Source organism: Haematobia irritans, chromosome 5 (assembly GCF_050003625.1).
Source record: "Haematobia irritans isolate KBUSLIRL chromosome 5, ASM5000362v1, whole genome shotgun sequence".
NCBI classification, from domain to species: Eukaryota; Metazoa; Arthropoda; class Insecta; order Diptera; family Muscidae; genus Haematobia; species Haematobia irritans.
The window spans coordinates 139,836,723-139,860,813 of record NC_134401.1 but is presented as its reverse complement, the minus strand read 5'-3'; the positions used below and the strand labels follow the sequence as shown (position 1 = coordinate 139,860,813).

At 29.7% G+C, this 24,091-nt stretch overlaps 1 protein-coding gene across 1 annotated transcript in view; it reads left to right on the top strand.

Annotated features, from left to right (window-relative positions):
* Positions 1-22,928, top strand: part of LOC142237570 (F-box/LRR-repeat protein fbxl-1) — a 31,174-nt gene extending 8,246 nt beyond the window's left edge. Inside the window, exons 6-9 of the mRNA XM_075308931.1 lie at positions 7,031-7,219; positions 8,751-9,044; positions 9,123-9,335; positions 16,326-22,928. Coding sequence (XP_075165046.1) covers positions 7,031-7,219; positions 8,751-9,044; positions 9,123-9,335; positions 16,326-16,433 — 804 coding nt within the window. The 3' untranslated portion in view covers positions 16,434-22,928. The remainder of the gene's footprint in view (positions 1-7,030; positions 7,220-8,750; positions 9,045-9,122; positions 9,336-16,325) is intronic.
* Positions 22,929-24,091: the final 1,163 nt, after the last annotated feature.

Sequence of the window (24,091 nt, the reverse complement as noted above, 5' to 3'; positions counted from 1 at the left end):
TTTCGTACGATTCCCAAAAATAGTAAGAATGAACTACTGTATGCTTAAAATGGTGATGATTTTGCCCTATGATTTTCTTTACTTTTACTTTTAGTTCATTTTTTCTTCTATGAGAGGATGTATTTTCGTGAATTGCAGTTAAAAAGTACAACATGGCATTACATTTTACTAGTTTTAACAACGCTTTGTGGAAATCTCAAAATGTGAAGTAAAATTTAGTTCAATTTTCGTGCGAGGTAGTTCATTCTTCCTATAAAACAGTTCACTTTTTTTCGGTGTATGCTAAGTCGTATAGTCATATAAATATGAATGTAAGATCTACATCTAAATCTGAAGTAATATGCTCAAGAAATCTCAGTTATTGATTGAAAGAATTGAATTTTTTGAAAAACTACTACACCCGAAGATAAAATATTTTCCTTCAGAATGAAATTTTAGACAAACGAAATTAGTTTTTTTTATTAAGTATTTTCTCTTAGAGAAAAGAACCCCGAATTTGTGATTTTTTAAAAGAAAACTTTGCTTATCTTAAATTTCATTCCTCCGTAAAGAAAATTCTTCCTTCAGTGCAAAAATCACTAATAGTACAATATTCGATTATTGTAAATAAGTAATAATAGTTTATGTTAAGTTAGGTTAGTAATAGTGGCAGGTTTACTTAGACTATTTAGTCCATTGTGAGCATCGCTTTCCATTGAATACAATAAAAAAATCTAACTTGAAGTTTCTACAATCCTTTTTAAATTCGAAATTAAGATTTCGTTATTTATTTATTACAATTTACAACTATGTATTTATTATTTTGTTCAATTAAAAGTCATTTCAATGGCTCTAGCCAATTTTAATTAATTCCCTTTAAGCCCAATGACCCATTTCCCGAAGCAAAATAATTTAATTATTTTGTTTTATCTCCTTCAACATCCCGCTTTGGCTTTGTGCGTGCTGTGTGGTTTTTGTTTGTGTTAAATTGCAGTTGAATTAAGAAAATTGCCATTGATTTTTTTTCTGTCCGTCATTGCCATTGTATATTGTGATGTTTGGACGATGGGGGGAGGGGGAGCCCATGTGGTGTGGTAATTGTAAATTCCTTCTTTTTCTGTTGTCTCCAACAAAAATTCTTGCCACGTTCCTTGCTTTGCTTCTACACTGTTTTCCTCCTGCTTTTTTTCACTACGTTCATAATATAAACAAACCGTTTATTGTGGCAAGATATAGACATTTAATCAGCCTGCTGCCACCAAAAACAAAAACACATAACCTCTTTCTTGGCGCGCCCCTTTCTATTCTATCTCCAACAAGTACTATAATTGAGGCCTAAAAGAGCGCAAATTTTTCCTTTTTCTCATGTATATGTATATTCTCCTGCCTGAGTTATGTTTGTTGCTATCCAAACTATACTCTCACTCTCATTGGAAAATTTATCTTGTCAATGCTAATCCAAGATACATGGACACTTGTCATCTATAAAAGAGAAGACATAATAATAACTGAAATACAAAATATTACTTTGACCAAGTAAGCATTTGTTGGTATTTGTTGTTGTGTTGTTATTGTGTTTTGCGAAAAATAATATCCTTAAATCTCTTCAATACGCTTTATCTGTATAGGCTTTTGCTTAGGGGAGATTCTGTATGCCTATGTATAGGTTGGCCTACTTTGACACACTAAACATTCTCTACCACTACCTTTGAAAACTTTTGAATCCTTTTAAATGCCCCCCAATACTTATATATAACAATGAGCATAAACAGAGAGTGAATAATAGTAAGAGAAAGAGAGAACTAGAAAGAGATAGGCTGGTAGAGCGAGAGTGAGTAATTGCAAAAAGGATATATTGTTCTTATAAATAGTCATCATGTTTGTATGTTGGCGAGGTCAGAGCAGTTCATGGAAAGAGGAGTGAGTCGAGTACTGAAGAAGGGTCTTTTATAGTTGGCATAACCTTCCTTGAGCCTACCCACACATAATTCTAGGGCCCCTTTTATATTATTTTTCTTTTTTTTTATGAATTTGAGTTTGAGCTTCATTTTTCTCACTTTTCGATTTTTTTTTTCGTTTACAGTTATAGCTGTTGCTGACTTAGGATTTTCATGTCGTTTTTTTTGTTTGCAGTTACATTGGCCCACATTTAGTTGTTGCAATTTTTCCATATGTTGGTTATATACTTCTCCTTCCTTTTGTTGTTCTGCTTGTAAATTATTTCGATAACTTGTCCTCCAACAGTGAGGAAAAACTCAGTGAGTGAGAAATACAAGAAAAACAAATCGACCCCTGCAACATGAAATAAAACGGAAGGCCTCATTTCAATCAGCTGTTTAATGCAATGTATTTCTATACTACTTAAGTGGTGTTATTGGGGGTTATTTTTAATGTTGTTGGCTTTTCCAGTTCGGTATCTCTGTTTATCAATGAAATACTTAGTCTTTACTTTCTCAGTCTATAGAAAAGAAATAAATGGGGCAATTTTGAGACACAGTATATTAAGTGGGTGGGCGATGGATTAATTTTGAAACTTTAAATTGGATTTAGTTTCGATTAAATTTTTGATTTGGGATCTACATATATTTGTATGTATTAAAAAATACGCCATCCCATAAAGGATTTTGGTTTGGATTCTCAGCAAAAGAAGCGGACTCTTCTAAATAATTATACTTTGAGAACGCAATTCAATTTCAAATCTAGGTTTTATAAAATTACAATTACATTCAAAAACTGAACTGGGGACGTAATTTAATTTGAAATCTAGGTTTTGTAAAATTACAATTACAATCAAAAAAAAAATGAAGGAAAGAATTTTATTTACTAGAATTTATTAACGTCAAGAAAGGCCAATGACCTGCTTTTTACACACACAAAATATTTTTTGTCTTCAATCACGAAATTTTTTAATTTTTAATTGAAATGATTTTTTTTAATTTTTAATTGAAATGTCTTCAATCACAGAAATGATAGTATCAATTAAGAAATTAATTGATACTATTAATTTTTGTGATTGATTTTTGTTTCAATTAAAAAGTTTGTTGACTCAATTAAATTTGTAATTGAATATTGAATTTAAAACTAAATTAAGATTTTAATTGGAAAAGTTATTTCTGTGTTTAACCGATTCCAGGATTTTAGCATTGATTCCGATTAATAAAGACATTCGCATTTATTTTGGTTATTGATTACTAATTGAAAAAGTCCGATGTATCAAAGGCTGAATAGACAAGCTAGTGTAAGTACGAGGTAAAGCTAAATAAATTCCCTATTTGTGAAATTAGTGCTCTAGTAAAGACTGTCCTTGCTTGCTTCGATCAATGCTCTGGTTTGGTCTGATTCAATTACGAAGTTAATTGATCCAATTAATTTTTAAATAGAAATGTCTTCAATCACCGAAATGATAGTATCAATTAAAAAATTAATTGATCCATTTAAACATTAATTGATTCTATTAATTTTTGTTTCAATTAAAAATTTTGTTGAATCAATTAAATTTTTACATGAATATTTTTTAAAACTTAATTAAGACTTTAATTGGAAAATTTTTTCTCTGTGTACCTTTATTTTAGAACATGCAAATATTAAGTTAAATTTTCTTTAATATAAATAAATTTTAATTAAAGAAAGTTAATAATATTTAATCTTTTTATACCCTCCACCATAGGATGCCATTCGTTAACTTTGTCATTCCGTTTGTAATACATCGAAATATTGCTCTAAGACCGCATAAAGTATATATATTCTGGGTCGTGGTGAAATTCTGAGTCGATCTGAGCATGTCCGTTCGTCTGTTGAAATCACGCTAACTTCCGAACGAAACAAGCTATCGACTTGAAACTTGGCACAAGTAGTTGTTATTGATGTATCGGATGGCATTGCAAATGAACCATATCGTTCCACTTTTACGTATAGCCCCCATATAAACGGACCCCCAAATTTGGCTTGCGGATAAGATAAGCATATTTCATCCGATCTCGCTGAAATTTGGTACATGGTGTTAGTATATGGTCTCTAACAACCATGCAAAAATTGGTCCACATCGGCCCATAATTATATATAGCCCCCATATAAACCGATACCCAGATTTGGCTTGCGGAGCCTCTAAGAGAAGCCTATTTCATCCGATCCCGTTTAAATGTAGTATATGGTGTTCGTATATGGTCTCTAATAGCCATGCAAAAATTGGTCCACATCAGTCCATAATAATATATGGCGCCCATATATGGCTTGCGGAGCCTCTAAGAGAAGCAAATTTCCTCCGATCCGGTGGAAATTTGGTACGTGGTGTTAGTATATGGTCTCTAACAACCATGCAGGAATTGGTCCACATCGGCCCATAATTATATATAGCCCCCATATAAACCGATACCCAGATTTGGCTTGCGGAGCCTCTAAGACAAGCATATTTCATCCGATCTCGCTGAAATTTGGTACATGGTGTTAATATATGGCCTCTAACAACCATGCGATTGGTCCACATCGGCCTATAATTATATATAGCCCCCATATAAACCGATCCCCAGATTTGGCTTGCGGAGCCTCTAAGAGAAGCAAATTTCATCCGATCCGGTTGAAATTTGGTATTTGGTCTCCAATAGCCATGCAAAAATCCAAATCGGTCCATAATTATATATAGCCCCCATATAAACCGATCCCAGATTTGGCTTGCGGAGCAAATTTCATCCGATCCGGTTGAAATTTGGTACGGGGTGCTAGTACATGGTATCTAACAACCATGCCAGGATTGGTCCATATCGGTCCATAATTATATATAGCCCCCATATAAACCGATCCCCAGATTTGACCTCCGGAGCCTCTAAGAGAAGCAAATTTCATCCGATCCGGTTGAAATTTGGTACGTGGTGTTAGTATATGGTCTCCATGCCAAAATTGGTCCGTATCGATCTATAGTTATATATAGCCCCCAGATAAACCGATCCCCCAATCACAGAACAATCACAATTGCCACTCGAGATAATAGTAATCTACACACAATTTTATATTTCTATAGAAAATTTTGTCAACATTTTACTTCTATAGAAAAATTTGTCAACATTGTATTTCCTTAGTAAATTTTGTCAAAATATAACTTCTATAGTAAATTTTGTCAAAATTTTATTTCTATAGAAAACTTGTCAGAAAATTTTATTTCTGTAGAAAATTTTGTCAAACTATTATTTTTATAGAAAATTTAGAATATTGGAGAGGAATATTTTGCAAAATCTAACAAAACATCAAGAATTCTACCAAACTACCAAACAGTAAAAAATCTGCTATTTTTGGTAGACTCGTGTTCATAATTATATACACGCAAAAAAATAATTCTTTCCTCCCAGACGAAATTTTAGACAAACAAAGTGCGTTTCTAATTTGCTTTTCGCTATAAGAAGTTTATTTGGAAGAAAAGTATATACTGTTTGTGATAAACGTTTACTCTTTTCCAGGATGTAAAAACAATTTCATAAAGACTAACCCAAAAAACAATCTTTTCTGGCTAATTGCATTTTCCCTCACATCTTTCTCGCTTCCACGAGGTTTTTTAGTTCTTAGCGCCTTTTTCTGTAATACAAACAATGTAGAAGAAATTATTAGATTTTATAAATTTTTTACATTTTACCTTACGCCTGGACGGAGAATCGAACCGCGGACCATGCACTTTGTAAGCCAGCACACTATTCACTGAGCTACGTAGCTGTTATTGTCATCAATAGCTAACTATCCATATAAGTTATATTAATATAGCATAGCTTGCGGCGCCCACGAGCAGATTAAACAAACTTTATTTAACAGAAACAAACATTTAGTTGGGCACCGTGGAGCAGTGGTTGCTACGTCCGCATTGCATGCCAAGGGTCGTGGGTTCGAGCCCTGCTTCGACCGAACTCCAAAAAGTTTTTTTTTTCATATATACATATATTCGAGATATGTTCGAAAGATTCCGAAAAGATGTTCAACATTACATACTACTATATTAAATTTTTACTATGAACTGTAAAATGTGTCTTATTAAAGACTTAAAGTCAGAAAAGAACAGTGCTTGATATAAACGAAATAGACTGTGTGGTTGGTTCAAAAATATTTTTTTATTGAAAAAATAAAAATTTTGTAACAAACGAATTTTTTTGGTGATAAAAGTTTAAAATTTTCGAAGAAATTCAAAAAACTCTAACAAAAGAAAAACGTTTTCGGTACACGTTTTCCAAACGTTTTTTTTCTTTGCGTGTATAGCCCCCATATTTCAATTCTGGTTCTATAATTACCGCACAGAAGTTCATATCGGTTCGTAATTATTTCTTCTCTATATATACCGGTCAAGAACTGAATATATACGTATTTGATCGACCTTTATTTTGTCTAATATATATCCCGCATAGACTAACTTACAAGTTAGAATATGATGTTAAGAAGTTTTAAGATGCCTTGCCATCGGCCGCAACTCAAGTTATTCAGTTGTGGAAGTTTCTACGCAATCCATGGTGGAGGGTACATAAGATTCGGCCTATCCGAACTTACGGCCGTATATACTTGCATTAAATTTGGGACACGAGCCTTTAAAATATACAATTGAAGTATGGCAAGATTTCATAAAGTAAAGAATAGCATTTTTAATTTAAAAATAATCTCTAAATTGACTGCGTTAACTGTAGGTTAAAATTTTGAAGATTTTGCATTTTTCATTTAAAGTTTTTTTTTGTTTGTTTTTAATTTGAAAAATATTTTTTACATTGAGGCATCATAATTATTTGAGCTTCTCTCTTATCAATTAGAAAAAGAAAATTCGATAAATGAGATTTATAACAAAATTTTAATTCAATTAAACCTACTCGTATGTTTAAAGCCAGATAGATCTCTAAAAATGTTTTTATTTTAAAGAAGCCTTATCCTTAAGAGAATCGCTTAACACAAATTCGTATTTTGTTGCTCTAAAAGAGTGTTCCGGAGGAAGGTATTTTTCTTTGGATGTAGATTCTAAAATAATGGCGGTGGCAATACTCACTCAAATATCTCTAACCCATAAATCATGAATATTTGTTTTTTTTTTTTATAGAATTTACAAGAAATCAATATATCATGGTGTCATTTAATAACGGAAAATGGTGTTGAAGCTTTAGCACGTGGTTGTAAGCATTTGCGTAAATTTTCCAGTAAAGGTTGTAAGCAGGTGAATGACAATGCCATATCGTGTTTGGCCAAATATTGTCCCCATCTCATGGTGCTCAATTTACATAGCTGTGAGGTAAGTACTTCCATAAATACTAGGAAAAAATCGCTAAATTAATCATTGCAATTAATTTTGCCTCAATCATGGAAATTTAAATATCAATCATCCACGTCAATCAAAACAAAAAACAATTGTTTAAATTAAACATGAATTGAATCTATAAATGGTTTAATAGAATATTTTGTCAAATTCAGTGATTGTAATATAACAAGTTGGCTGATAAGTCCCCGGTCTGACACATAGATGGCGTCGCTAGTATTAAATGCATATTATTTTTATATAGTACCAACCTTCAAATGATTCGTGTCAAAATCGTGTCAAAACGACTGTAAGTCAATGAGTTTGTGAGATAGAGCGTCTTTTGTGAAGCAACTTTTGTTATTGTGAAAAAAAAAATGGAAAAAAGGAATTTCCTGTTTTGATAAAATACTGTTTTCTGAAGGGGAAAAATACGGTGGAAGCAAAGCTTTGGCTTGATAATGAGTTTCCGGACTCTGCCCCAGGGAAATCAACAATAATTGATTGGTATGCAAAATGCAAGCGTGGTGAAATGAGCACGGAGAACGGTGAACGCAGTGGACGCCGAAAGAGGTGGTTACCGACGAAAACATCAAAAAAATCCACAAAATGATTTTGAATGATCGTAAAATGAAGTTGATCGAGGCAGAGGCCTTAAAGATATCAAAAGAACGTGTTGGTCATATCATTCATCAATATTTGGATATGCGAAAGCTCTGTGCAAAATGGGTGCCGCGCGAGCTCACATTTGACCAAAACAACAACGTGTTGATTCTGAGCGGTGTTTGCAGCTGTTAACTCGTAATATATTACACCCGAGTCTTTCCGTCGATATGTGACAATGGATGAAGCATGACTCCATCACGGTGAACAGCGACCGGTGAACCGTCTCCGAAGAAAGTCCGCTGGCAAAGTAATGGCCTCTGTTTTTTGGGATGCGCATGGAATAATTTTTATCGATTATCTTGAGAAGGGAAAAACCATCAACAGTGACTATTATATGGCGTTATTGGAGCGTTTGAAGGTCGAAATCGCGGCAAAACGGCCGCGATTTCGACCTTGTTCCACCAAGACAACGCACCGTGCCACAAGTCATTGAGAACGATGGCAAAAATTCATGAATTGGGCTTCGAATTGCTTCCCCACCCACCGTATTCTCCAGATCTGGCCCCAGCGACTTTTTCTTGTTCTCAGACCTCAAAAGGATGCTCGCAGGGAAAAAAATTTGGCTGCAATGAAGAGGTGATCGCCGAAACTGAGGCCTATTTTGAGGCAAAACCGAAGGAGTACTACCAAAATGGTATCAAAAAATTGGAAGGTCGTTATAATCGTTGTATCGCTCTTGAAGGGATCGCTATGTTGAATAATAAAAACGAATTTTGACAAAAAAGTGTTTTTCTTTGTTAGACCGGGGACTTATCAGCCAACCTGTTACATATATTTTCTGTTTATTAATACATTAACTGATTTTTCTTGTTTATTTATTAATTTGTTGTTTGTTTCTTGTTTTGTTTTTTTTTTTTTGTAGACCATCACTGATTCATCGATACGACAAATAGCAAACAATTGTCACAATCTTCAAAAATTGTGTGTATCCAAATGTGCCGAACTGACCGATCTTTCATTGATGGCACTTTCGCAAAATAATCCACTTTTAAATACATTGGAGGTATCGGGTTGTCGCAATTTCACCGATTTAGGTTTCCAGGCCTTGGGCAAAAATTGTAAATATCTGGAGCGTATGGACTTGGAGGAGTGCAATCAAATAACAGATTTAACGCTAGCACACTTGGCCACCGGTTGTCCAAGTTTAGAAAAATTGGTAAATTACTTTTCTCAAAATAATGTTCTCTTTTTTTTAATAAATGTCCAAATTTTAATGATGTTTTATTATTTCCAGTTTCTATCGCATTGTGAGCTGATAACAGATGATGGTATACGCCAACTGGCAGCTGGTAGTTGTGCTGCGGAAAGTCTATCCGTCCTCGAATTGGATAATTGTCCTTTAATCACTGATCGTACATTAGAGCATTTAGTTTCTTGTCATAATTTACAAAGAATTGAGCTATTTGACTGCCAACTGATTACAAGAGCAGCAATACGCAAACTAAAGGTAAAAACTACTTATATAAGTAAAATGATTATTAGGACAATATTTTGTTATATCCTAAAAGATGAATGTCTAATAGGTTTTGATCTTTATAATACAAAAAATATTTTATAGTCCATTCGTTGAGCTATTGTAATAGCGTGTACCCCTTTCAAAAATGTAGCTATTGTAGACGTTACTTACACGTTGTTTGCAGACAGAGCAAACTTCAGGATTTGCTATATTCGACGTTTCATGTAGCCCCAATATAAATCAAAATCATTCTAATTTGGTTTATTGACGGTCGAACAAGAAGAACGATTATCGACCAAGAAGAACGATTATCCATCGTTTGGTAGCGATGTCCGTCTGTTCATGTATTTTTGTGTGCTAAGCACGGTTGCCAGATTTTTTTGAGAGAGATCCCCAAAATTTCGAAATAACTTCCCCAAAAAATCCCCAACTCAAATATTTTTCCCCATGAAAAATCCCCAAAGAAATAAATTCATATAATTATTGTATGTGTGCAAATTTCATTCTATGAAAAATAAAAACAATCTTACAATATCGAATTCTTTAATAGGTAAGGACTTCAGCAAGTCTGTTAGCTCGTCAATTGTTGCAATCGATGTTTGTTTTGCAATAAAAATTGCGGAGTTTTTTCAGAAAGTTATACTATTCAAACCAAAACTAATCTACCAAAATTGGAGAAAATCCAAACAAGAATTATTTTGTCAAAATTTTATTTCTATATGAAAATTTTCTCAAAATTCTATTTCTACAGAAAGTTTTGTCAACATTTTATTTCCTTAGAAAATTTTCTCAAAACTTTACTTCTACAGAAAATTTTGTCAAAATTTTATTTCTATAGAAAATTTTGTCAAAATTTTATTTCTATAGAAAATTTTGTCAAAATTTTATTTCTGTAGAAAATGTTGACAAAATTTTATTTCTATAGAAAATTTTGTCAAAATTTTATTTGTATAGAAAATTTTGTCAAAATTTTATTTCGATAGAAAACTTTGTCAAAATTGTATTTCTATAGAAAATGTTGACCAAGTTTTATTTCTATAGAAAATTTTCTCAAAATTTTATTTCTATAGAAAATTTTCTCAAAATTTTATTTCAATAGAAAATTTTCGCAAAATTTTGTCAAAAAAGTATTTCTATGGAAAACTTTGTCAAAATTTTATTTCTATAGAAAATTGTGTCAAAATTGTATTTCTATAGAAAATTTTGTTAAAATTTTATTTCTGTAGAAAATTGTGTCAAAATTTTATTACTGTAGAAAATTTTTTCAAAATTTTATTACTATAGAAAATTTTTTCAAAATTTTATTTCTATAGAAAAATTTGTCAAAATTTTATTTATTTTATAGAAAATTTTTTCAAAATATTATTTCCATAGGAAATGTTGGCAAAATTTTATTTCCATAAGAAATTTTCTCAACATTTTATTTCTTTAGAATATTTTCTCAAATTTTTGTTTCTATAGAAAATTTTGTCAAAATTGTATTTCTATAGAAAATTTTGTCAAAAATTTACTTCTGTAGAAAATGTTGTCACAATTTTATTTCTATAGAAAATTTTGTCAAAATTTTACTTCTATAGAAAATTGTGTCAACATTTTATTGACAAATGTTGTCAAAATTTAATTTCTATAGCATTGTTATCAAAATTTTATTTGTATAGAAAATTATATTAAAATTTTATTTTTATAGAATATTTTATCAAAATTTTATTTCTACAAAGAATTTTGTCAAAATGTTACTTCCATAGAAAGTTTGTGAAGTACCTCTTAGTTGGAGAGGAATATTTTGCAAAATCTACCAAAGCCCATAAGCGTTATTGTACTTCGCTTTTACACGTTCTATAACAAATTTATACTGTGGTTGTGATTAAAAGTGGAAATATCCCCAGAAAAAGCCCCAAATCACGACGCCATCCCCAGTCGAATCCCCACATCCCCAAAGTGAAAAAATATCCCCAACCAAGAGAAAAAAATCCCCAGTTTGGGGAAAAATCCCCTAATCTAACAACACTGGTGCTAAGTAGAGCACACAGTTTAAGACCGATCGTCCTGAAATTTGGCATAGGGTCTTACTTCGGCTCAAAGACAATCGCTATTGATTGTGGAATATTTCGGTTCAGATTTAGCAATAGCTGTCTTATATTTATCATCGATCTTGTCATAATTGTCGTATTTATCAACCGATATTTTTCAAACTCAGTACACCCGAATGTTTTGTGAGTCTCGTAAAACTTGTAAAATGTCAACCAAGTCGGTTCAGATGTAGAAATAGATAGAGGAGGATAGGGAGCCACCGTGGTGCAATGGTTAGCATGCCCGCCTTGCATACACAAGGTCGTGGGTTCGATTCCTACTTCGGCCGACCACCAAAAAGTTTTACAGCGGTGGATTATCCCACCTCAGTAATGCTGGTGACATTTCTGAGGGTTTCAAAGCTTCTCTAAGTGGTTTCACTGCAATGTGGAACCCCGTTCGGACTCGCCTATAAAAAGGAGGTCTCTTGTCATTGAGCTTAACATGGAATCGGACAGCACTCAGTGATAAGAGAGAAGTTCACCAATGTAGTATCCCAATGGACTGAATAGTCTAAGTGAGACTGATACATCGGGCTGCCACCTAACCTAGAATAGATCCTAAATATATCTATCGCCCGATATGCATATATGGCTCAGAGGTAAGAGTTTCATATTGATTTGATCTAGGAGTACATTTGTTAGTACCGTCAAGTGTATCAAATTTAGTTGAAATCAGCTCCCATATATCAGACAAATCCTTTCAGATTTAGATTTAGTTTCCATATATATCTTTCAACCGATTCATATGACCACCGGAGGCCAAAGTTTCAGTACGATTTACATGAAAATTCGCAGACATAGTAGAATTGACATTCTTGCTACATGTTCCAGTTGATCCAGTTGTCAAGTGTGTCAAATTTGGTTGAAATAGGTTGAATATATAGTTTCCATATATATCCTTCGACTGTCTAGCAATGTATGCCATATTTGGTTCAAATCGGTTAAGACTTAGATATAGCTCCCGTTATGTGTACGCCAGATTTGGGCAAATTCCATTTTCAACGGGATTTTACTCACGGTTGCCACAATTGGTGGAATTCTACCGAAAATGGTAAATTGTTTGTATCGTTTGGTAGAATTCTTAATGTTTTGGTAAATTTTGCAAACTATTCCTCTCCAACTTTAATTTTCTATAGAAATAAAATTTTGACAAAATAGGAATAAAATTTTGAAATTCAATAGACATAAAATGTTGACAAAATTTTCCATAGAATTACAATTTTGACAAAATTTTCTATAGAAATAAAATTTTGACAAAATTTTCTATAGAAATAAAATTTTGACAAAATTTTCTATAGAAATAAAATTTTGACAAAATTTTCTATAGAAATAAAATGTTGACAAAATTTTCGATACAAATAGAATTTTGACAAAATTTTCGATACAAATAGAATTTTGACAAAATTTTCGATAGAAATAAAATTTTAACAAAATTTTCGATAGAAATAAAATGTTGACAAAATTTTGTATAGAAATAAAATTTTGACAAAATTTTCGATAGAAATAAATTTTTGACAAAATTTTCGATAGAAATAAAATTTTGCCAAAATTTTCGATAGAAATAAAATTTTGACAACATTTTTGATAGAAATAAATTGTTGACAAAATTTTGGATAGAAATAAAATTTTCCATTGAAATAAAATTTTGACAAAATGTTCTATAGAAATAAAATTTTGACAAAATTTTCAATAGAAATAAAATTTTGACAAAACTTTCGATAGAAATAAAATTTTGAAAAAAATTTCGATAGAAATAAAATTTTGACAAAATTTTCGATTGGAATAAAATGTTGACACATTTTTTTATAGAAATAAATTTTGAAAAATTTTTGATAGAAATAAAATTTTCAATAAAAATAAAATTTTGACAAAATTTTCGATAGAAATAATATTTTGACAAAATTTTCTATAGAAATAAAATTTTGACCAAATATTCTACAGAAATAAAATTTTGACAAAATTTTTTATAGAAATAAAATTTTAGATAGAAATAAATTTTGACAAAATTTTGAATAGGAAAAAAATGTTGACAAAATTTTCTATAGAAATAAAATTTTGGAAAATTTTTTCGATAGGAAGTAAATTTAAAAAAAAACTCTATAGAAATAAAATTTTGACAAAATTTTCGATAGGAAATAAAATTAAAAAAAAAATCTATAGAAATAAAATTTTGACAAAAATTTTGACAGGAGATAAATTTTTACCAAATTATCGATAGAAATAAAATATTGACAAAATTTTTGATAGAAATAAAATTTTGACAAAATTTTCTATAGAAATAAAATTTTGACAAAATTTTCTATAGAAATACAATTTTGACAAAATTTTCGATAAAAATAAAACTTTGACAATATTTTCCATAGAAAAAATTTCTATAGAAATAAAATTTTGGCAAAATTTTCTATAGAAATAAAATTTTGACAAAATTTTCGATAGAAATAAAATTTTAACAAAATTTTGGATAGAAATAAAATTTTGACAACATTTTTGATAGAAAAAAATTTTTGACAACATTTTTGATATGAAATAAAATTTTGACAAAATTTTCGATAGGAAATAAGTTTTAGCAAAATTTTCGGTAGAAATAAAATTTTGACAAAATTTTTGATAAAAAAAAATTTGACAAAATTTTCGATAGAAATAAAATTTTGAAACAAAAATTTTGTGGTAGATTTTTTAGTAAAATTTTCTTAAAATTTTAATGGATTATTTTTGACAAGATTAGCAACCGTGATTTTACTTCAATTGACTCGATATTTTACACAGAGATTTAATATTCAAATTAAATGTTCCGATTTAGATAAAGCCCCCATATAAATGTACTTCTGGTTTAGGCAAATATGGCCGAATATCCTAATTTTTCACATTATTTCAGTGACTATTTCCCCATATTGCAGTCATATCCTACTCAATGTAATGATACAAATTTTTGAAAAAATTTTCCATAGTATTACGATTTTTACAAAATTTTCTTTACAAATAAAATTTTGACAAAATTTCTATAGAAATAAATTTTGACAAAATTTTCGATAAAAATAAAATTTTTAGAAAATTTTCGATAGGAAATAAATTTTGAACAAATTTTTGATAGAAATAAAAATTTCCATTGAAATAAAATTTTGACAAAATTTTCGATAGAAGTAAAATTTTGACAAAACTTTCGATTGAAATAAAATTTTGAACAAATTTTTGATAGAAATAAAATTTTCCATAGAAATACAATTTTGACAAAATTTTCCATAGAAATAAAATTTTGAAAAAATTTTCGATAGAAATAAAATTTTGACAAAACTTTCGATAGAAAAAAAATTTCGATAGAAAAATTTTGACAAAATTTTCGATTGAAATAAAATTTTGACAATTTTTTTTTATAGAAATAAATTTTGAAAAAATTTTTGATAGAAATAATATTTTGACAAAATTTTCTATAGAAATAAAATTTTGACAAAATATTCTACAGAAATAATATTTTGACAAAATTTTCTATAGAAATAAAATTTTGACAAAATTTTCCATAAAAACAAAATTTTGACAAAATTTTCGATAGAAATAATATTTTGACAAAATTTTCTATAGAAATAAAATTTTTACAAAATATTCTACAGAAATAAAATTTTGACAAAATTTTCTATAGAAATAAAATTTTAGATAGAAATAAATTTTGATAAAATTTTGAATAGGAAAAAAATGTTGATAAAATTTTCTATAGAAATAAAATTTTGGCAAAATTTTCGGTAGGAAGCAAAATTAAAAAAATCTATAGAAATAAAATTTGGCAAAATTTTCGGTAGGAAGCAAAATTTAAAAAAAATCTATATAAATAAAATTTTGACAAAATTTTTGACAGGAAATAAATTTTAACCAAATTATCGATAGAAATAAAATATTGACAAAATTTTTGATAGAAATATAAATTTGACAAAATATTCGATGGGAATAACATTTTTCTTAAAATTTTGGTAGATTAGTTTTTGGCACGGTTCCGATTGAGATAAAGCCCCCCATAAATGTGTTCTTCTGATATAGGCAAATATGGCCAGAACACCTACAGTTTTTACACAATTTCAGTGAATATTTTCCCATGTTGTAGTCATATCCTACTCAATGTAATGGCGGACTTTCCACAGAATCGGTTAAGATTCAGATGAGGCTCCGACTAGTCAAGATATCGGCAGATTTGGATAAATATTGTCCCGAAACCCATGGCAATAGACTATGGCGAGATCTAGTCCATATTTTTTTAAAATCGCAACCGATAAGTATCAAAAATTATAAAAATGCCTCGATTTTACCTATACCTCTAATACATATGTATCGCCTGATAAGTAATAAATTCAGTTTTACCAAATTGCGTTAATGGTTTCAGTTATAAATATTTCCCATGTATTTTTACTTTTATTGTGTTTCGTTCCAGGGCGCTCATTTAAATTTTAAGTTTAGAGATTTCATAGAAGTGTAAAAAATGTTGACCAAATCGGTTCGAATTTAAATATACGTATATTTGAATATGGATTTGAGATGGTATCGAAAATGTAGATCTACAAAGTGGTGAAGGGTATAATAGGGTCGGTCTCGCTTGACTTTAGATTTTCCTTTCTTGTATTAATTTAAAGTCGATCTTTTCAAAATTCGACTTACGATTTTTCCAGTTTTAGTAAATTCGGAATATTCCAAGTTTTGTTAATTTGGTTACAACGCCCTCCTTTTTTACACTTCCCTATTCTATTAGTTAAAAACAAATATATCGGGTTTTAACTTTCCAAATTTTGTAATAGTCAAAAAGTCGACTTTTTAGTTCTGTTTACAACATCCTACCTTAATCCTTCCCCTCTTCTTTTAGTCTAATTTATTATAAATTTATTTTTAAAGTAAAATTAATAATGATTCCTAATTATATTATCTATTGCAGCAACATTTACCAAATATTAAAGTTCATGCGTACTTTGCCCCAGTTACACCGCCACCAGTTACCACTGGACAACGACCACGCTATTGTCGATGTTGTGAGATTTTGTGAGATTCGGCCATTGGCTTTGCACGAAAACTCTTGTGCAAAGGCCCCACGGACTGATGGTATATATTTGCGAGCATTATCTTAATTATCTTGACGATAATTGTGGCATCGCTTATGTTAGTGTACGTATTCACCGCTATCTATAATTTGACCATTTGATGATTTCAAGATTTTCAACGTGAAAGGAATGGAAAACTGTTCAATCGAATTATCAAACGAATGATAAATCGTTTGTGATCAATCAACAATACCACAAAACATCAGAGAAAAAGGAAGGCAAAATCACAAGAAGGTTTTTACATATACATACAAGCATATATACATTAATTACATAAATGCGCATTATATATATGGAACATAATACATTTTTAATGTTTTCCCCCTCACTATTATTATTGGATGAGAAAAAAAAAAACAAAACGAAAATATAAATCCATTTTCATTTGAATAGCCTATGGAAGATCATTTCATTGCATTGTAGCGCCATCATTTTTAGTCTATTATGTACGAAAAAAAAACAAGAAAAATTGGAAATTCGAAAATTAAACGAATATTTTTTTTTTGTAATTATAATGAAAAAACAAAAATTAGAAATTTTTCCTCTCTACTTTCTTGAAAAAAAAAAAAAATATTAAAAGAAAATAAACAATGGGAAAACCAAGCCTATAATGGAAAAATAAACAAACAAAATAAAAATCAGCAATTTTTTTATATATGAAATGAATGAAAAAAAATGTTTAACATTTTTAAGAATTTTTTAGTGATATCAAAAGAAACAAAAAACTAAATGTTAATTACTTTTCTTTAATATGTACTATATGTTGTTGTCCCTTTTTTTATTTGATTTCATTATATTTTTGCTTTGCAAATATCTATCACCTAACTAACTTTTTAAACTATTTTTACATAATTGTATTAATTTTGTGTTTCCTCAAAAGGATGTTTTTAAAATTTTCATAGTTTTGAAAAAAAAATTACAAATTTGTTCCCACATTTCCTAACAACGAATTAGATTATTATTATGCTATATATTAATATACAATATGTTTAATAAGGATTTTGTTTTATTTTTTTAAGAAACTACAACAAACTGAGACCTTGGTTATTAAAATAAAAAGAAATAGAGAGAGAAAAAAATGAGAACAAAGCAACGCATTGCTCAGTTTCCTAAAAAAAAAATAATATTAAATTATCCTTTTTGCAAATACATATATGAATGTATAAAACTTTTTAATTCACAGATCATTATCCTATGTCTTTGTAGATCATTTTGGCATCTAAAATTGTCATGTTCATATTTAAATTAACCCATTCATTACGAATCTGAGTGCATTAAATTTATAAATTTGTCATTACATTAATATATATATAATTTTTTTGTTTGTTTTAAGTTTCTGCTCTTTTATTATATAAAAAAAAACAATAAACTAAACCGAAAGAAAACAAAAAATACAATGATAAACAAAATATATATTTACGATATATTTGGTCTTAGAAGTTAACTGATTTAAAAAATTATGATATAAAAAAACCTATTATTATTATTAATATTAAATAACTAACGATTATAATGATTATTATATGATTATTATAACATTAGTTGTAGAATGTGTGATAAATAAAAAGAAAAATGCTTTTAAAATACTATATATAAAATAAATAAAAAAAATCGATAAAAAATCATGGAAAATAATTTTCAAAAAACAATACAACAACACTACAAAAAGTTATTTAGTAGATCGAAAGAAAATGGACAAGAGATCTAACCCCCCCCCCCCCCCAGATTACTTCTACACAAATAAAACTGGTATACAAAAAATACTAATTTTGTTTAAAACGAATTTTTTGATATAAAATCCTAGTTGTCGTTGAAATTGCTTTATTAAAGGCTTTGAAGAAAATCATTTGAGAGAAATCCAAGCAAGAGAAACCAAATTTCAACTTTTCTATTAAATGGCCTGAACAGTACATGTACGAAAACACATACCTAAAGTAATGATAATCGACAGCAATATGTGTCTAATTTTTAATCTAATAATTTTGTAATATTTTAGCCCAAGTTGACTTTTCTATTGGTTCATTCGTAATGCTATCGAAATTCGAAGTTGATTATTAAATGGGCTGTTCAGATTTAAAGAATATTTGTACACTATTGTGGTATTCACTATTTCGATTAGTACGAAAAATTCCCTGGATGAAAATCTCTATCGAAAGTAAAGATAGTCTGTATCTCTAATGCTTCGTTCAGACTATAAGTTTATCCGGACGACAGTGCTCGTATCAAACATATCGCAGATATTGGCCACTCTATGATCGAAGACTAAATCAATAATACATTTATCGATATTTTACTTACCTCCGACAATTCTTAGCGTTCAGCATGAACTTATAGTCTGGACGGCGCATTAACGATTCGTTGGCGTTGTTTTATGACTTTTCTATTGGTTTATTAGTTATGGTATCGGTTTAAAATATATGTACAGACAATATTCTACTTATCATTGAGGATAAATCTTCCATAATAAAATTATCGTTAAGGTGTATCTTAAATTAAAAACCGATAACTGTGTTATCGGTCTCATAAATTTAATGTTGTTATCGATTATGTTGTCAAACACAAATTGTAGTGTGATTAATAATATTTATGGCCAGTTTCTCATCCTCCGATTAATTTTAACCGGAGGGTAGACCTCCGGTTAGTAAAATTTTTGTATGGGATCAGCTGTTTTATCGACACAATAAATAATAAAACAATATTGAGAAACTGGCCCTTAGGATTAAAATCCTAAACCATTATTTATGAAAAATAATATGGTTATAATAGGTCTGTTCACGTACTTTTCCAGTAAAAAATATCCCGTAAAAACTAGCAAGAGAGTAAGAGTGTATTTTACACTCTTTGCTTAATATTGCTGAAAAGCACACGAACGGTATCCAGTAACTATTTGCATATTGAAAATTTCAGCTGCTAAAACATTGAAAACAAAAAACGAATCCTGTATATTTAACTTCCAATCATAGTTGCCGAACATGTACATTGTATTGGTACTTTGTTTGTTATCAATAACCAGCTGGCAACTATAGGTGTGCACGTGACACGAAATTGTCGTGACTCACGAAAATGGCAACGGCGTGAGTGTGCGTGAGCGTGATTAACAAAGCAAAATATCGTGCGTGAGCGTGAGTCACGAAAATATTATCTTCCTGAGTGTGCGTGAGTAAAGATTTACGCTCACGAAAATAATCCCGCTCACCCACATAAAACGCTTAAGAGTTAAATTCATTTACAATTTTAGTGACACCTAGGATGTTAAGAGTGTAATAACGCTCTCGATTTTAATAATGCTCATATTTTCAGATACGTCGCTAAGATAAATTACTCAAAAAATTGTTCGTGAGTCACGACATTTTTCGTGAGCCACGATATTTTTCATGAGTCACGGTATTTTTCGTGAGTCACGACATTTTCGTGCGTGAGTAGAAATTTTCTTTTCGTGAGTGTGCGTGAGTCCTACCAAACAATATCGTGCGTGAGTCTGCGTAAGATTTTTCCGTCGTGAGTGTGCGTGAGCAAAATATTACTCACGTGCACACCTCTACTGGCAACGTATGCTATGGTTTGCAAGATTTTACTGGGAAAAAAAATCTCTAGCAAAAACTTGCAATTTCTCTATCTCATAACTGTCAAATGTAGTCTCTCTCCGGCTCTCTTTTGCTGGCGTTTTGGTGTAAACGAATGACTTCCAGTAAAAATTATCGGGTTTTCGAACGGAGCTAATGTCGATCGATGTAGTCATCAATCCACGATTTTTTTAATGGAAAGAACTTGGAATCATAGATAACTAACTAATAAATGACCCGTCGCTCTCCGACCAGTAAATGTTGACGAAGCCCATATGAATTTTCTGACATTTCGTTTTGTGTTTTTCGTAAAGAGAACATTTGCCCAAAATTAAATTTTGTATTTCTGCGGTTTTAGTCGCAATTTTGTTGTTCAAATATAAACTTTTTAATATTTAATTTGATTATAAATCATCTGGTGTATCAAAAAATGTTAAAATTGTGGATAAAGCCTAGTACTAAGATCACGTTTTCACACGAAAAACTGTTATACTCCATATAAAAAAACGTTAGCGCGGAATAAATGCGAAATCTTTGTTTTGCGCATTTTTAAACACATATTTAAACAACCCTGGATTTTTCGCAGGAAAAAAAGGAGGCATATTATTTCGCATAAATAAGTTAACATCCCTGCGTTTGAGACCCTATTTACGGAGATAGATGAAGGTATTCGTTCTTCGCAGAAACGAACTTAGTACTAAGCATAAAACAGGAAAATTGTAAAAACGAAACTCAGAGAGAATTTGGAATTTCGGGAATTGTCAGACTACGTTTGACACAGATGGGTCATCTATTAGTTAGTTACCTATGCTTGGAATGACTATAAACCCATACAATGGATAATTAAAAAAATAATCTGGGGTTTCGATAAATCGTAGAAAAATTCGATTTTACAATGAACAAGTTTCGATAAATTCAAATTCAATAAAAGACCTGTTTTCTTTTAGTACTCGATGCAACATTTGCATGAGAACACCATGCAGGACATCTCATCACTACAAATCTCGACAGTCTTGCCAGATTTAATTTTCGTAAAGTGACGTTTCATTGATTCACAATAGCCAGTTATTGTGATTAATTTCTCAAAATATGATATAAAAATTAATTAATTAAAATTAAATGTAATAAAGTGTCATCAATAAATGCACTAGCAAATAATTGCTACTATTTGAACAAATTATGTTTTAAAAAATGAACAATTTCACTTATTTGCCGTCTTCATATTATATCGAATAAAAGCACAATGAACATTGTCTTAACAAATGAATTATGTTAATTTATAAGTTGCAATTCTTCTAAATCAGTGGAGGAGGGAGCATGTCTAGAAAAATATTTGATAAACTATCACTTTATTCCATTTGGAAAGTGGAAAATTGTTCACCAATATACCCTTCACAATTTTAAGCGTAATAACTATGTTTTCGACACATCATTTTCGTTTTTATTTAAATAATTTATAATAAGCTAGTTGCGCTTGGTGTTTCACAATAGGGCTATTTTCTTTTAACACTGGATGCAGCATTTGTGATAGCCCATACAAACATCGTTGCACTGGTGTTCTATCCAGAACATCTCATCAGTGCAAGTCGAGTCGGTGTTACCAGATTGCATTTTGATAAAGTGGCGCTTTTTAGATTCACAATAGCAGTTTATTGTGACTAATTTATCGAATATCATGAAATTCAAAGTGATACAGTGTCATGAATAATCGCAGCAGTACATATTTATAACTATTTGAGCATTTCATACATTAAAAATTTAAGATTTCACTTGTTTTCTGTGATTGTTTTTAAACAGCTGATGACAGTGTTGCATATTTTTTGGAGATGTCCTGGATAAACGAGTACTCTGTTTTCTTTTAGTCCGTGACTGCTTAGGGTATCCAGTGCAAAAAGAAAACAGCCCTAATATATAAAATAGCTCTTGTAACAATAGTGATGGCAAAATACTTTTGTGTACATTTCGTACTTTTTGATACGTTTCCCCCTCTATCCCAGTTAGCGATTGTTGTAGTGTCACTTACGAGTTTGTAGTAGCGATGATAATGAAATGGAACTTTGAAATGCTGGCAGGGAAAAGAAACAAAGCTTATTATTATGTTTTTGGTAACATCTTGGGTATGTGCAAAATTTCGGGATTTCGTTGTACATTACAACAAGATAATCGATAGCAATAATTCAATAACTGTGATTATATTCTAATTTACAGCACTATTATCTATTTCTGGAAATTTTTCACAAAATATCTCAATTTGCATTTTCACAGGGAAACTTAGTACAGACCTTAAATAAAATATTTGAACAACAATACGTTTTTGTTTTGTGTACCGGTATCTCACTCAATACGAATCAAATTTCAAATTTTATTTCGAAACCTTAAACATCATACAAATTCACATATATTTTAGCCAAACAGAAAAAATAGTAATAAAAACAAAAATATAATAAGAATAAATGAATATACAAAGGGGTCAAGAATTGAAATGAAATGAGCACAGAACAGAATCGAAAAATGACGACCATAAAGAATGGGTGATGATAAAAATTATTCAATAAATAAAAATAAAAACAAAACACAATTATATTGTATGTAATATTTTATGCGTAGCATTGTAAATTATTTGAAAGGTATATCTATAGATGATAACAAATAAATCCATGGCAATTGTCAAGAGAAAAATAAAATACCAACCAACCAAGCAACCAACAAATAATAAGTGAATAGAAAGAAGACGTATATTTTTTAACATTTAAGAGAAAATAAAAATTACCAAGGATGAAAACATGCCGTATAAGCTTAAGAAAATTATTGCAAGAAATAAAAGTCCCCTGTTTGGAGTTAAAAGTAACTATAAAAAAAATAAAAAACAAAACCGCAGATGTGTTTATGGTCTTGGCTTAAGGCGTTTAAATAATGTCTGGAGATATATAAGGCGATTTCATTTTGAGAATTTAATTTATTGAAGTTTTTATTTCAAGTAATACGTAAGAATAAACATAAAATATAAAAGGTATTCCAATGCAAAAAAAAGGGATGAAACATTGACATGAAAATATTTAATATTAATTTATTTTATCATTATATATATTATTTTATCATGATATAAATTGGTCAATGATTCGTTTTGTTATTATTTGTTGTTGACTATTATTATGATTTCAGCTTAAAACCATGAGTTGACTAAACTACAAAAGTAGCTTGACGAAGGCAAAGTCGACTATCAAAACAAACTTTTTTTCTTTTTCTTTTTATGACCACTTAGTTTTAATAGATTTTTGTTTATTTTAATGGGCTGTTTTGGTCAATATATATAAATGCAAATAAAATAAGTTTATTTCATCTTTTTTCTCGACGTTTCGTAGGCTTTTTTCCGATCTTTTCCAGAGAATTTTTTTATTTGAAATATAATTGTTTTACATTTGTTTCATTTATAAATTATTAAAACTGGACATCACAAACAATAATAATAACTAAATAAATAAATAAAATGTAAATATTGCAGCAAAACTTTAAATCTATATCACAGACCTATGTATGTTTACTCTTTAAATTATTGCAATGGAAACTTTTTTCATAATTCACAATAATAATAATAATTTTTAATAATTCAGTAATTATTCGAATTTTATCTAATAACTGGTTGATAGTTTCGCTCAGGGTTCCCATTTTGGTCCGATCGGACCAAAATTGGTCCAAAAAATTATTAATTTTTAAATTTTGTCCGATAGTCGGTCCAAATGGAATTTGGTCAAATCGTATTTTTTCCAAAATTTTCTATTCCTATTGACAAATTTTTCTATAGAAATAAATTTTTTTTACCAAATTTTCTGTAGAAATTCTTCTACAGAAATAAAATTTTGCCAAAATTTTATACAGAAATAAACTTAAAAAAAAAATTGTATAAATACAAAATTATGCAAAAATTTTAAAAACTTTATATAGAAATAAAATTTTGCGATAACTTTCTATTGAAATTAAAGTTAGACAAATTTTCTACAGAAATAAAATATTGAAAAAAATTTTCTATAGAAATAACATTT